Raw genomic sequence first — 15,927 nt, forward strand, 5'->3', positions numbered from 1 at the left:
TTGAATGTGAGCTTGTGGGGGGGGGGGGGTGGAGAGCATATGAGAGTGACAGCTTGAGTGTGTGAGAGGGAGTCTGTGAGAGAAAGCGTGTATGTGTGTGTGTGTGTGTGTGTGTGGAAGGGAAGAAGACAGTAATAGAAGAAAGACACTGAAAAGGAATTAGGAAATGAGCTATAAGGGGAAAAAATGGGAAAAAGAGACCAGGACCAACTGATTAGAAAATACAAAGATCAGACAACAAAGGTAAAATATATATCTATATTTTGAGGATGTTAGCAATTTAAATATAAGCAACACAACCGCTCTCTCAAAATTTATGGACAGGTAGGAGCTGTGTATAAAATCGTAATAATAAGAAGGCTAAAGTACCACCAAATCACCGTGAATTATGTTTGTATCATTAAGTAAAACCTCATACTTAGGCGTAGATGTGAATGCTATGCTGCATATTTGGCATTATTTATCAGTAAAAAAACAACTAGTAGACCTGCATGCCTACAGCCCACCCATGTTAACCTTGTGCCCACCCAAAAAATCAATTCTGGCTACGCCACTGCTCTGTACAACAAAAGAGCAGTGGCGAGTAGACCAGTCAGTGCATTTTTATATACTGGCAGGTAGGACAGAAGTTCCTGGAGATTGCTTATGTCACATGTAGGCATTTTGGACTAGTGGATGGGATAAGATAGGCTAGGGAAGGAGATAGATGGGTAAAGACCCCCCTTTGGCCAAACCTTACAGCCTTGCATCCCTTCCCCCCACACAGCCTTCTCCACACTCATTTACAATTATGTATTTATAATAATAGACCTACTATTTCTTATCATTTTGGTTAGAGTTAATTTTGCACTTATTTGTCTAATGTAACTAATAGACACAGTTATACACAGATTTCCAAAACCCCTTTTTAGTTTGTAAAATGTGTTTTTGTATCTATTAATTGTGTATTTTATAAAGAATCCTATTGCCTAGCTATTAAAGATCAGACCAACTAAAAATAAATGACCTGATGTATTTACTATAGTATTAATAATTAAGCTCCCCCTGAACTTAATTTCAGTGTTCTGATTTCACAAATTACTAAATTTATCTAAATTACTTCCTTGTGTTTCTCAGGCAACCAATGCCAAATTATTCTAACAAATGCTGTCTCTTACACACACACACACTCCCTCTCTCACTCACTCACACATGCTCTCTCTTACCCATACACACTCCCTCTCTCACTCACACATGTTCTCTCTCACTCACACATGCTCCAGCCCTTTCCCTCAGCCCAGTTTGTCTTTCTCTGTAGTTTTCCACTGCCAGTGGGTTGGGCTCCAAAGGAGGTGTGGCACTGATGCTCTCCCTATCTTTGAAGTCTTCGGCCACACCAGGCTTCTTCCAATTTTGTAGTCTTTGGCCATGGGTTCCCCGTGCCGAGTCTCTCTCTCTCTTCAATCTTTGGCTGTGCCAGGCCTCTTCCTCTCTTTGTATTTTTCAGCCATCAGCGGCTGTGCACCATGCCTCTCCCTTTTTTCCATGCTGCCACTGCCGCCCCCTGGATGTGCCACCATGTGTAATTGCACAGTTTGCACAGCAGGATCAGGAGAGGAAGACAAGGATGTGCCATGTGCAATGTGCATGCTGCACAAAATGGGGCCTTGCTATCATGCCCCGCATGTTACCCACTAATTTCCATACTCTGGAACTTATGCTGTATCTAAGAAGGAGAGGCGTGCATGATGACACATGTTCTCAGGGAGAAGCTCCTGCATGTTTAAGAGCCACTGCTGGTATCTCTTGTTGCTACAAGGGTCTGGATCTGAGAATCATGGTATACCTGATCAGGTCTGAGGGCACACCAGTGTGCCATGGTATACTGCTTGGGAACTGCACAACTATCTTCTAAGAAAACTTCGTATTAAGGTGATGATTGTCTATTAGGGATGTGAATCGTTTTAGGACGATTAAAATTATCGTCCGATAATTTTAATATCGTCTTAAAACCGTTATGGAACACAATACAATAGAGATTCTAACGATTTATCGTTATAAATCGTTAGAATCGTGAGCCGGCACACTAAAACCCCCTAAAACCCACCCCGACCCTTTAAATTAAATCCCCCACCCTCCCGAACCCCCCCCCCCCAATGACTTAAATAACCTGCGGGTCCAGCGGCGGTCCGGAACGGCAGCGGTCCGGAACGGGCTCCTGCTACTGAATCTTGTTGTCTTCAGCCGGCGCCATTTTCCAAAATGGCGCCGAAAAATGGCGGCGGCCATAGACGAACACGATTGGACGGCAGGAGGTCCTTCCAGACCCCCGCTGGACTTTTGGCAAGTCTTGTGGGAGTCAGGAGGCCCCCCCCAAGCTGGCCAAAAGTTCCTGGAGGTCCAGCGGGGGTCAGGGAGCGATTTCCCGCCGCGAATCGTTTTCGTACGGAAAATGGCGCCGGCAGGAGATCGACTGCAGGAGGTCGTTCAGCGAGGGTTCCGGCGCCTCGCTGAACGACCTCCTGCAGTCGATCTCCTGCCGGCGCCATTTTCCGTACGAAAACGATTCGCGGCGGGAAATCGCTCCCTGACCCCCGCTGGACCTCCAGGAACTTTTGGCCAGCTTGGGGGGGGCCTCCTGACCCCCCACAAGACTTGCCAAAAGTCCAGCGGGGGTCCGGAAGGACCTCCTGCCGTCCAATCGTGTTCGTCTATGGCCGCCGCCATTTTTCGGCGCCATTTTGGAAAATGGCGCCGGCTGAAGACAACAAGATTCAGTAGCAGGAGCCCGTTCCGGACCGCTGCCGTTCCGGACCGCCGCTGGACCCGCAGGTTATTTAAGTCATTTGGGGGGGGGTTCGGGAGGGTGGGGGATTTAATTTAAAGGGTCGGGGGTGGGTTTTAGGGGGTTTTAATGTGCCGGTTTTGCGATTTTACGTTTTTTTGATTTTTCACGATTTTTCACGATTTTTCACGATATTTTACCCCCCCAAACGGCAACAATACGATTCCCTCCCCCTCCCAGCCGAAATCGATCGTTAAGACGATCGAGGACACGATTCACATCCCTATTGTCTATATCTTGCAGTAGATTTTGTATCAGGTAGCCTGCTCCATTTCTCACTCATATGGTGATGGAGACATCTGATTAGCTGTTGTTTTTCACTTTGATTGTAACAAGGAAAATTGGTGAAAGAGGATAATTTAGTACTGGTTTCTGCCATGGCTGATTACAGCTTATTGTGCCCAGAATGGCAATTGATGCTACTAGAATGACTGTAGGCCAGGACTCCAGCTGCTACCTACAGTACAAAAATAGAAGTTAAAGATACAATTGTCCTAGCTCTCTGTCATTTTCACCTTGCATGCTTAAATCTGTTCTGCTTTTCACCAGTTTTATCCACAACAATTTGTTTCCCTTTAATTAAATAGAAATTGTACCGAAAAGATTTTGAGGAAGGGATGAAAGGAAAGGCATCAGCAGACTTAGATCTGACGCCAACATTCTTGCACATAAAGCACGTCACTAACCTTCTTAAAGAGGTAAGATGTTTTTCTCTGATATATTTTGATTGTTGCTTAGTAAATTGAAAGTTAGAACATAAACAGACTGAACACACATTATGCTTCCTTCATGCGTTATCTTGGTGCATACTCCAGATTAGCAGTGCACTCCCAAAAGAAAGTGGAAAACTATTTCACATCCTTAATATCAACATTAATTTATTTTTACTAATTAAAGTGGAGAAAATCCATTCATTGCCTGTTCAAAATCATTACCTGGCTCATGGCAAAATTACTGTTCTGATATTTGGTATCACTCTGCTTCTTTACAAGAATAAAAGTATTAACATGTCTTCAAGAAATTAGTATAAAGTTACACTTCTTTTTATAAATGCACTGCTGCTTTAGGGATTCTTTATGTTAAACCTTTCCAGCACAGAAACGTTTATGTACTGAGACCGATGTGTGAAACTCAGCCCATACTACAGGCATTCTACCACAGGTGAGACTTACTGGAACACAAGCACAGGTTAAGATAATTAGAATCCGAGAAATCAATAAATAAATGACAGAGTTCCTGATGTAATTATATTAATTTTTTAATTATTTATTTTTAATTAATTAATACACCCCAAGCGGTGTATAATGCATTCCTTGTATCACCATTTACAATGTGCTTCTGCTGACTCTTCTCTCAACTCCCTTCTCCCCGTTTATTTCATTATATATTTACAGTGCTTTATATGTATTACCTTCACAATGTACGCTTGTTAATTTTTCCTTCATCCGCTCCCAATTTAGGAACCTTCGTTCCCTGTAAATAGTTACCCAGTTTCTGTTTGCTGATGTTTATCTATTGTATGCAAAGTTTACTGTTCTATGTAATGGCAGTGCCAAAAATTCTGTATAATGACACTGTCAAAAAGTTTTAGTTTTCTGTAAACCGATACGATGTGCAAACGGCTATCGGTATATAAAACCCTTTAAATAAATAAATGTAATTGGAGATTATTTATTGTCTGATTTATGTGGTTCTTCACATTGCAATCTATACGAACAATTCTGATAACTCCATTTGTGGTGAATACCTGGACTATGGGCAAGGTTTGCAATTGCAGATTTTTTTGGCAAATATCTAATTATACAAAAATGCCATGCCATACTTTATTAATTATTGTTATTTATTTTATTTATTTATTTAACAATATTTATGTGTCGCTTATAATAATGCACTCATGCTAGGCGAAGTACAAGTTAAAACAACATAATCAATAGTAAATACATAAAATTCATAAAATCATTATAAAACAGACATAAAATTCCATTAACTTATAAAGGAAAAGCTTCACAGAACAGAGCAGCTTTTAACTTTCTCCTAAAATCTTTAAAATCCTGCATAAACCTTAGTCTCTCAGGGAGCAAGTTCCAAACGGAGGCACCGATTACAGACAAGGCACACCTAAGGGTTAATTGCAAATGCAGCACTTTAAAATCAGGGACTTCAAGAAGGAGGGAATCAGAAGTTCCCAAAGCTCTAGAAGTAATATAACAATGAAAAAGATCTGAAAGATACCCAGGGGCATCTTTTGTAGAGCTTTGTACACTAATATCCAAACTTTAAATGTCAGCCGTTGCATAACTGGCAACCAGAGTAATTGCTTCAATATAGGTGAAATATGCATTCGAATCAGAGTCTTTGCGATCAAATGGGCTGCCGAAATTTGTAAAATCTGTAAAGCACATAATTTAGTTTTAGGGAGCCCAATATTCAAAGAAGTACAATAATCCACAGTGGTCATGATAAATGCTTGCACCAGTGTGCGAAAATCTGTAGGGTCTAATAACATATGAATATGTCATAATAATTGTAATTGAAAATACCCCTTTGATAATACAGACTTCAACTGACAAGTATATTCCAGTTTAGAATCAAAATAAAACCCCACGTTATAGACCTAATCAACAAGTTTAATATTCTCTCCTTTAAAATTAAGCACAACTAGATTAATAGGTTTCTTTGAGCTAGAGATCTGATTTTAACACATTTAGGCACAAATTATTTTCAGTCATGCTGTTGGAGATAGTCTGTAGGAAGACAGAAATATGACCCAGTTATGGGTATATATGCAATACTTATTTTGGTCTTGCTTACAAGAGACATATTGACACCCTCAAGTAATACGGGCAAGAAAAAAAAGTGCTCTAGGGATTCAGTATAATATGGATTCTTCCACTTTGGTGCATTGTCGGGGACTAATTGGACATGGTGACATAACAAGATAAGGGTTGATATTTAAAAAAAAAGCTGAAATTAGTTGGCTAAGTTAGTTGCCTACTTTCAGCTGAACTTAGAAACCTAAGTTTTCAGCTGAAAATTCACATACTGTAAATTTGGGAGCCTAGGGTCCTAAATTACGTGCCTGGTTCTGAAAATTGGTACTAAGCTCCTAACTTTTTCCCCCACTCTAACTCTGCCCCTTTAGCCACCCTGAGGCCAGTATTCAAAGCGCATGTAGCGCTAGATAGCCAGATAATTAGGACTCATCTGAATATCTGGCGGCCACTGAATGTCCTGCTATGTTCAGTGACTGCAAGATAGCCAGATAAGCCACTAAATAGCCAGATAACTTGTGAGTGGGCAGTAGGTGGGTTGGGTGGTGCTACTTATCTGGTTAACTTAACCTGATAACTAGCGATATTCACTCTTACCAGGTTAAGTTAACCAGATAAGTTAGACCTGCCATAGAACAGGTCTAACTTAGCTGGATATTACTTATCCGGCTAAGTAATGACTTTACTTGGATATTCAACAGCATAGCCATACTGCTGAAGATCCCGTGTAACTTAGCCAGATAAGTTATATCCGGCTAAGTTATTTCCTGGATAACTTAAAGCTATTGTTTCCCCCCTTCTTTTAGACTCCTAAATTTAGAGACCTAATGAAACTAGGACCCTAAATTTAGAAACTCAGCCTTAAGAAAATTTCAGAAGGGCCAGTTTAGAAGCCTATCTTCAAATGTTAGGGTCCTAAACTATTTGCAAATTTGCCCCATAGTAAATGATAGTAGATTAAAAACAGAATGGCTTATTCAGTCTGCTCATTTGAGATTCCTCCACTCCGAGTACATGTGCATATAAATTCCAAAATTCATTTTAGTAACATAGTGTTTGCGATGGAGGAAATCCGGAAGTGGATCCTTAGGCCGACTGACCCGAGGGAACAGTTGGTAGGCAGAGCTCCCACTGGGCAATTGGAGCTTCACCTGGAAACCCGTGACTCCTCCAGAGCAGCTGTGGGAGCCCGGGTCGCTAGGACTTAGGAGTCTTCGCCCTGGAAGTCCGAGGTCCCCCCAGGAGGAGCCCGTAGGGACCCGGACCGCTGGGACTTAGGCGAGGATGAAGAAACCCAGGAGTGGAATACGAATCCGGAGTCTTGGCAGGCGGCGAGCAAGCAGGAGTCGGGGTCACGAACCGGAGTCAAGGCAGGCTGAAGACAAGCAGGAGTCGGAGTCACGGACCGGAGTCAAGGCAGGCTGAAGACAAGCAGGAGTCGGAGTCACGGACCGGAGTCAAGGCAGGCTGAAGACAAGCAGTGGGGAACAGGAACGACGGCAACTAGCTCTTCGGGTGAGGAACCTCGTTGCAAGGCACTTTGGAGACGAAAGTGCCTCGTTTAAAATCCCCCGGTCGGCGCTGACGTCACGGGGAGGTGTGTCAGCACATCCGGGTGCTGACAGCAGAAAAGCCCGACCCTCGCGCGCGCGCGTTCCCCCGAGGGGGAGGAGTCTCCCGCGAAGGTTGGCGGCGTCCCGCACGGGGAAAGGCCCCCCCACCGCGGTCTGACCGAGCCCCGAGTCCGCGGATCGCGGCAAGGCCCCGGGACCCGGAGAGGAGGTAAGGGCTCAAGCGCCACCGTGGCGACCGAGACCGCAACAGTACCCCCCCTCTTACGCCCCCTCCGCCGAGGACCGGGTTTCCCGGGATTGTCCAGGTGGAATTGAGTTAGCAATGATTTGTCCAAGATGTTCCGAGCTGGTTCCCATGAGTCTTCTTCGGGGCCGCACCCTTCCCATGCCAGCAGGTATTCCCAGCGACGGGCATGGAAGCGAACATCCAAGACCTCCCATACCTGATACGTATTCTCCCCAGATGTAGGTGAAGATAGTGCGTCCGTGGAAGGATGGTGGAATCGGGAAAGTACCACTGGTTTCAACAAGGAGACGTGGAAAACGTTATGGATGCGGAGTGAAGACGGGAGGCGAAGTCTGTAGGATACTGTTCCTATACGCTCCGCAACTTGAAAAGGCCCGCAGTATCTGGGAGCCAACTTACGAGAACGGTTAGGTAGTTGGAGGTTCCGGGTGCTTAACCCACACCTTGGTACCCGGCAGGAAGACTGGCGCTGGACGTCGATGACGATTAGCGAACTGCTGAGGACTTTTTCGCTGCAGTGGTCAGTCTGTGTTGAATCCCCTTCCAGAGATGATGCACTTGACGTGCTGCTGTTAAGGCAGCTAGTGATGGAATGGAAATAGGAACCGGTATCGGAGGCCTTGGGTGTCGACCAACACAATCTGAAAAGGTGTTTGTCCCGTGACCGCATGGGTATGATTGTTGTAGGCGAACTCTGCCCAAGGCAGAAGAGAAACCCAGTTAGTTCCCTTTTCAGAGATGAAACTACGGAGGAAGGTTTTAAGAGTGCGATTCGTGCGCTCCGTCTGACCATTAGTCTGGGGGTGAAACGCATGGACAAATTTAACTGTATCCCCAAATTTCTTACAAAGGGCACGCCAGAAACGGGCCGTAAACTGTGGTCCTCTATCAGATACGATACTCTGTGGTAGTCCATGAGCCCGGAAGATGTGTTGAGTAAACAAGAGCGCGAGTTCAGGCACAGAGGGCAGCTTAGGCAAGGGTACCAGGTGAATCATTTTTGAAAAAGCGGTCTACGGTTACCCAAATCACCGTATTACCTTCCGAGGGTGGCAGATCCACTACAAGTCCGTGGCTATGTGGGACCATGGTTCCGCGGGAACGGGCAGCGGCTGGCAGAAGCCCCCAGGGCCGGCCACTAGACGGTTTTTGCCGGGCACACACTGGACACGAATCCACATATAACCGTACATCTTGACGAATTCGAGGCCACCAGTAATAGCGGTTTAGCAGATCGAGCGTCCTCTCCCTGCCGGCATGACCCCCCGAGAGGGAGTTGTGGGCCCAGGCTAACACCCTCCTGCGATCTCTGCGGGAAACCACAACTCGTCCTAGAGCGGAAACTGTGGTACTGGCTACCTGGATTCTAGCGGATCAATGATGTGTTGTGGGAGGTCTTCCTTTCCCTCCTGGATTTCATAACGAGAGAGCGCATCAGCCCGTACATTCTTCGAGGCGGGATGATACTTTAGTATGAAATCAAAACGGTTTAAAGAAAAGGACCAACGTGCTTGTCTGGGATTAAGTCGTTGGGCCTGGTTGAGAAACTCCAGGTTTTTATGATCTGTATAAATCGTGACCGGATGAAGAGAACCCTCCAACCACTGTCTCCATTCTTCCCAGTGCAAAGTTTGACAGCCAGCAACTCCTTATCCCCAATGCCGTAATTACAACTCGGCTGACGAGAATTTTTGGAAAATATGGAGCAGGGTAGAGATGTCCGGAAGTAGAGGCTTGCGAGAGACCGCCCCCACAGCAATATTAGAAGCATCGACCTCGACAAAAGAATGGCCGCGTGGGATCCGGGTGACGTAAACAAGTATCCCGGAGAAACGCCTCCTTTAAATTGTTCAAAAAGCCTCAACAGGCCCTCCACCCTTAGGCCAAAGACGGTGTTTGCCCCCTTTCCGAGTGAAGAGCGGGTAAAGGTGCCACCAATCGAGAGTCTACTGGGGAATAAAAGTTGTCTATAGAAGTTAGCAACAACCCCAAAAAAAGTGCGAAAACGCTTTAAGTAAGCCCTCAGGACGGGGCCACTTCCTGATGGCGGACACTTACTGGGGTCCATTCGGAAACCAGTAGTAAGGACACAATATACACTAAGAAGGGTAACGACTCTTGCTCAAAGAGACATTTGTCAACTTGCATACAAAATGATGGTCTCGTAAGATCTGGAGTACTTGTCTCTCACATGTTGCCGATGGAGGTAAGATCCGGGGAATGTATGAGAACGTCGTCCAAATAGATGATTACGCAAGAGTGCAATAATTCTCGCAGAATCTCGTTCATTAAGTGCTGGAATACCGGCGGGAGCATTGCACAGTCCAAACGGCATCACTAGGTATTCATAATGGCCGTCCCGGGTGTTGAACGCCGTCTTCCATTCATCCCCGGGACGGATTCGGACCAGGTTGTATGCGCCTGCGGAGGTCCAATTTAGTGAAAACTTGGGCCCCTGGGAGTCTATCCAACAATTCCGGAATGAGGGGAAGCGGGTACCGGTTCTTCTTGGTGATAGCATTGAGCCCACGGTAATCTATGCAAGGCCGCAAGGCTCCGTCCTTCTTTGCAACAAAGAAAGAAACCTGCTCCCGCGGGAGACTTTGAAGGGCGGATGAAGCCCTTAGCCAGATTCTCGGTGATGTATTCTGACATAGCCCGGGTCTCAGCCTGAGACAACGGGTATACCCGTCCCCGAGGGGGAGTAGTACCCGGGAGCAACTCTATCGCACAGTCAAAAGGTCGGTGTTGCGGTAACAATTCCGCTTTCTCTTTGGAAAAGACATCCATAAACTCTGCATATGGAGCCGGTAATACCGGAGTGATGAGAGCCAGCGGAATCCGTTGGAATTTTTTCATTTGGAGGCAGGATTGGAAACACTCAGAACTCCACCAAGTGATCTGAAAGTCCTTCCAGCGAATCACAGGAGAGTGTTTTTGGAGCCAGGGTAAACCAAGGACCACCGGATGTACAGCTTTCTCCAAAACCAACAACGAAATCTCCTCAGTGTGCAATATGCCCGTCTGCAAAATCAACGGTAAGGTCTCTGTGGAAATGCACCCAGACAGAGGAGTACCCTGAATAGAGGTTACCCGTAAGGCAGGAGTCCTAGATCGTGTAGGAAGACTCAGCTGTTGCACCAGATCCTTAGTAATGAAGTTGCCTCCTGCCCCGGAGTCGACTAGGGCTTGCGTGAGGAAGGAACCAACCGGGATATTCCAAGGTTACCGGTATGGTACATTGAGGAGCAGCCGCTAAGGAAGCCTAGGGACACTACTCCATTACACTAGGCGCGGGAGTTTCCGCCCGTTCCTTACACTGTGCAAGGTATGTGACCCTTACCGCCACAGTACAGGCACAGCCTCAGTCGCAGACGTCGCTGCATTTCTTCGGGCGACAAGACGAGCGACCCAGTTGCATTGGGCTCGTCTGAGGAAGTTGCTGGTGAAGTTGTAGTTCCCCGTGACCCCGAATTCGAGATCTTAGGAGTCACAGACGTCAAGCGTCGAAAAGGGCGCCCCTCTTTCGCCCTCTGCTGCAAACGCCGATCAATTCGGCCCGCCAAGTCAATAAGGGAACTAAGGGTCTCTGGCAGATCCCGAGCCGCTAGGTCGTCCTTAATACGGCCGGCTAAGCCCTCCAGGAACACGCCCCGAAGAGCTTCATCCTGCCAGCCTACCTCGTGGGCGAGCGTGCGGAATTCCAACGCGTAGTCCGCCAAAGTCCGCGTTCCTTGCCGGAGCTGGAGTAACTCTGAGGTAGCGGAAGCCTGTCGTGCTGGCTCATCAAAAGCCGCTTTGAACTCTTCCACAAAACGGTTCAAATCCCCCAGCGCTGGATCATTATTCTCCCACATGGGGGAAGCCCAGTTCAGGGCCCGTCCGTCCAAAAGGGAAAAAATGCACGCCACCTTGGCGCCATCTGTAGGAAACTGGTTAGGCAGTAGTGCAAAGCGCACATAACATTGGTTTAAGAACCCTCGACACGCCTTGGCATCCCAGGAATAGCGAGATGGCGCTGGAAGCTGCGTAGGGGACTGGAGGGTTACCAGTGGTGCTGGAGCGGGTACTGGTACCGGAACAGGTGCGGGCGGCTCGGCATCCATGCGAGCGGCCAGCCGCTCTACTGTTGCAGCCAGGGAGTCCAGGACCTGCTGTTGCTGAACTAAACGCTGGGCCAAACCCGGAATGGCCTGTAGCCCGGCGAGGTCTGCCAGATCCATGGCCTTGCAAGCTGTTGCGACGGAGGAAATCCGGAAGTGGATCCTTAGGCCGACTGACCCGAGGGAACAGTCGGTAGGCAGAGCTCCCACTGGGCAATTGGAGCTTCACCTGGAAACCCGTGACTCCTCCAGAGGAGCTGTGGGAGCCCGGGTCGCTAGGACTTAGGAATCTTCGCCCTGGAAGTCCGAGGTCCCCCCAGGAGGAGCCCGTAGGGACCCGGACCGCTGGGACTTAGGCGAGGACGAAGAAACCCAGGAGTGGAATACGAATCCGGAGTCTTGACAGGCGGCGAGCAAGCAGGAGTCGGGGTCACGAACCGGAGTCAAGGCAGGCTGAAGACAAGCAGGAGTCGGAGTCACGGACCGGAGTCAAGGCAGGCTGAAGACAAGCAGGAGTCGGAGTCACGGACCGGAGTCAAGGCAGGCTGAAGACAAACAGGAGTCGGAGTCACGGACCGGAGTCAAGGCAGGCTGAAGACAAGCAGTGGGGAACAGGAACGACGGCAACTAGCTCTTCGGGTGAAGGAACCCTCGTTGCAAGGCACTTTGGAGACGAAAGTGCCTCGTTTAAATCCCCCGGTCGGCGTCTGACGTCACGGGGAGGTGTGTCAGCACATCCGGGTGCTGACAGCAGAAAAGCCCGACCCTCGCGCGCGCGCGTTCCCCCGAGGGGGAGGAGTCTCCCGCGAAGGTTGGCGGCGTCCCGCACGGGGAAAGGCCCCCCCACCGCGGCCTGACCGAGCCCCGAGTCCGCGGATCGCGGCAAGGCCCCGGGACCCGGAGAGGAGGTAAGGGCTCGAGCGCCACCGTACGCACCGTACGCACGTAAATCCTCAGGATTTACACGCGTAACTGCTCCTGCGCGCGCCAAGCCTATTTTGCATAGGCTCGGCGATGCGCGCTAGCCTTGGGATGAGTGTATGTGCCGGGGCTTTGTGAAAGGGGCGAGGGCAGGGCGGGGGTGGGATGAAGGCCTCCGGCACAGCGGCCGTGCCAGGGAATCGTGCAACCTACGCCTGCCCGAAGGCAGGCGCAACTTATTAAACAAAGGTGAGGGGGGTTTAGGTAAGGCTGGGGGGGTGGGTTAGGGAAGGGAAGGGAGGGGAGGGGAGGGGAAGGTGGGGGGGGGGGGCGGAAGGAAAGTTCCTTCCGAGGCCGTTCCGATTTCGGAGTGGCTTAGGAGGGAACGGGGTAAGCTATCGGGGTTCCCCTAGGGCTTGGCGCGCGCAAGGTGCACAAGTGTGCACCCCCTTGCGCGCTCCGACCCCTGATTTTATAACATGTGCGCGTGGCTGCGCGCACATGTTATAAAATCGGGCATACATTTGTGCGTGCCAGGTTGCGAGCACAAATGTACGCCCACACGTACCTCTTAAAATCCGGCCCATAGTAAAATAGTAATGACAGCAGAAACGGACCAAATGGTCCACCCAGTTTGCCCAGAAAAATCTTACGGTAGTAACTGCCGCTCCATGCATTTATTCCCAAAACTTATGATAATCCATAAAATGTTACTGCTAGCAACATTTTTATTGGGTGATGAACCTTATTGAAATTTCTGACAGTGCTGACATGTTTTACATATGGACTTAGCTTTTGAAGTAGTCTTATGCTTTTTCCCTTTTGTCTGTGGATCAGTACCCCGGACTGTAAAAGTCAGGGCCCGTGTTGGCTGTCATCTGAATCCAATTCCTCTTCCACTCTCTCTCCCCCCCCCCCCCCTTCCCATTTCTCCCTTGCCCATATCTTCCACTGGAGCTCTCAGTCCTCCTCTCTTACCTGTCCAAAGCTTGTCCAAAATCTGTTATGTGATGGCTTTCTTGGACTTCTGATGCAATTATACCACTGATCTTTAGGGTTATATCTGCTACTTTGTGGAGATTTCCCTAATGCTTTATTAGAGGCTCAATGCAATCATGCCATTGTTGTTTAGGGATGTAAACATCGCTCCATTCATGCTACCCTGTGCCCTTGTTGGAAGCACAATACAGTCATGCCAGTGCTGTTTTGGGCTGAACCACTGCTCTGTGCAGAGTCATAGCCAGGCAATTTGGCACCAATGGCCAAGTGAAAAAGTGTACCACTTCTGTCTCCCCTTGCCTCCCTCCACCTCCATCTCCACCACCACCAGCACCACATCTTCTTTTTCTGTCCCCCCTGCCACCACCCACCATCACCATCCCACTTTCCTGTCCCCCTTCCCACCTTCCACTCCCCTGCTGCCACCATTACCACCAACACCTCCTTTCTGTCTCCCCGTCTCACCCTTCTGCTGCCACCACCTCCACCAACATCCCCACTCTGTCTTCCATTTCCACCCCCTGCCACCAACAACATCCCTGCTCTCTGTCCCCCTTTCTACTTACCCCACCGCTGTCACCACCACCACCACCACCACCACCAATAACCCTGCACTTTGCTCACCTTCTCAACTGCCACCACATTACTGCCAACACCCCCCTTCCCCTATCCTCCCGACCACCACCACCACCACCATGATCCCTCTCTTTGTCTCCCTTCCCCCCAGTCACAACTATTAACATCTTCCCTCTCTTCTCCCCTCCACTGATCACTGTCATCACCTTCTCTATACCTTTTCTATGTCTTCAATGTCATTTTTGAGATGGGGTGATTAGAACTGCCATAATACTCAAGAAGGATAACTTTCAAATAACTGCACATGGCAGCATATACACACATACATGGCTGTGTGCATATTAATGATAGTATTTTGTAATCCATGAATATCAAATATGCACATATTATAAAATATGTGTACCTTTACTCTGCAACATGTGTGCGTATACTATATGCTAGGGATGTGCATTCGTTTCATCCGTTTCCTATACAAGCATGTAATACGAAACGTATGAAACATATGAAACGAATGCACATCCAATTGACATGTAATGGGAAACGGATGAAACGAATGCACATCCCTACTATATGCTTTCTTGCAAATACAGTGGACCCTTGACTTACGAACTCAATTCGTTCCAGAGGGCTGGTTGTAACTCAAGTTAGTTGTAAGTCAAGACTATTTTTTCCATAACAAATAATGGAAATACCCATAATGCATTCTGAACCTCATAATAAAAAAGGGTTATAAAATGTGCGTAATTACCAGAAACACCTATAATTTGTCTAGTGTACTCACCAAAAAGTTATAAAATGTGCCTAGCCTACCAGAAACAACAATTTTATACTGTACTCACCATTCAAGTTGACATCTTTGGCTTGCAGGAAGGGAGGAGGGGGAGGATTCCCCCCTCTCGCCCCCTCAGAGCACATCTCTGGCCCCCAAACACTCATTTCCCCCTCCCAGCATACTCATTCATCCCCTCCTGATACCTTGCTGTAGTCAGCTGAGTGTGACACTCCCTTTCTGCTGCTGCACAGAAGCTTCCTTGGTCACCAGTGATGCTGTTGCTTGCTGGAATGCCGTGCCAGGTCTGCCTATGTGCTCCTGTGAACATTTGCAGCTCTGATTGTGCCTGAGATGGACAGGCCTCATCGGGAGCAGCAGCAGCAATCACTGCAACAGGAGAGCAGAAGTCCCACCCCACCAAGCCCAAAAAAAAACGCGATTGACAGGAAAAAACGCCCAAATTAGAAGCAACCGCATGCACGAGCGGATACACATGGCCTTGGCCGGCATTCAGATTGTAACTCAAGACTTTGGTTGTAACTCAAAACTAAAATTTTGATGTAACCCAAGCTGTTCGTATGTCAAGCTGGTTGTAACTCGAGGGTCTACTGTACATTCAATACATTGAAAGTGACCATTTCAATGCATTGAACAAATGTACCTTTTCTATCTATTTAATATCACATTCATAAGATAACTATCAGGTGCAAAATTATGCAAGTAAGTTGTCAAATGTATGCGCGTGGCCTTTTAAAATAACTTACATGCATAAATGTAGACCTCTCCCTGAATCACCACTGACCACCCCCCTTTTTACATGTGTATATGTACTTTGTTAAAGCAAAAAAATATGTACATATGTTTGATGTTTTATAAAATAGCATGTCTGTGAATAGATGCTACTTATGTGCGTACTCTATGAAAATTCATCCCAAGGTGTGGTCGCACTATGGGTCTGATTTTAAAAAGCATTTACATGCGTAAAACTGGGTTTTACGCATGTAAATGCACTTTATTCGAGTAAGTGGGCTTTTGAAAATTGCTACAATATATGCCATTGAATCGTCCATAGGATTTATTCGCATAAGTGCACTTTACGTGAGTAAATGGCTTTTGAAAATTGCTACAATAGTAGTTACA

At 47.5% G+C, this 15,927-nt stretch overlaps 1 protein-coding gene across 5 annotated transcripts in view; it reads left to right on the plus strand.

The window, feature by feature from the left end:
• Positions 1-15,927, plus strand: part of NEBL (nebulette) — a 673,305-nt gene that overhangs the window by 524,211 nt on the left and 133,167 nt on the right. For 4 of the 5 annotated variants that reach the window (XM_029588726.1, XM_029588729.1, XM_029588727.1 and 1 more), the window contains one exon: positions 3,412-3,522. The exons of the other annotated variant lie outside the window; for it this stretch is intronic. In XM_029588726.1, the coding sequence (XP_029444586.1) occupies positions 3,412-3,522 (111 nt within the window). The remainder of the gene's footprint in view (positions 1-3,411; positions 3,523-15,927) is intronic. 5 annotated transcript variants of the gene reach the window in all.

Source organism: Rhinatrema bivittatum, chromosome 2, assembly GCF_901001135.1.
Source record: "Rhinatrema bivittatum chromosome 2, aRhiBiv1.1, whole genome shotgun sequence".
NCBI classification, from domain to species: Eukaryota; Metazoa; Chordata; class Amphibia; order Gymnophiona; family Rhinatrematidae; genus Rhinatrema; species Rhinatrema bivittatum.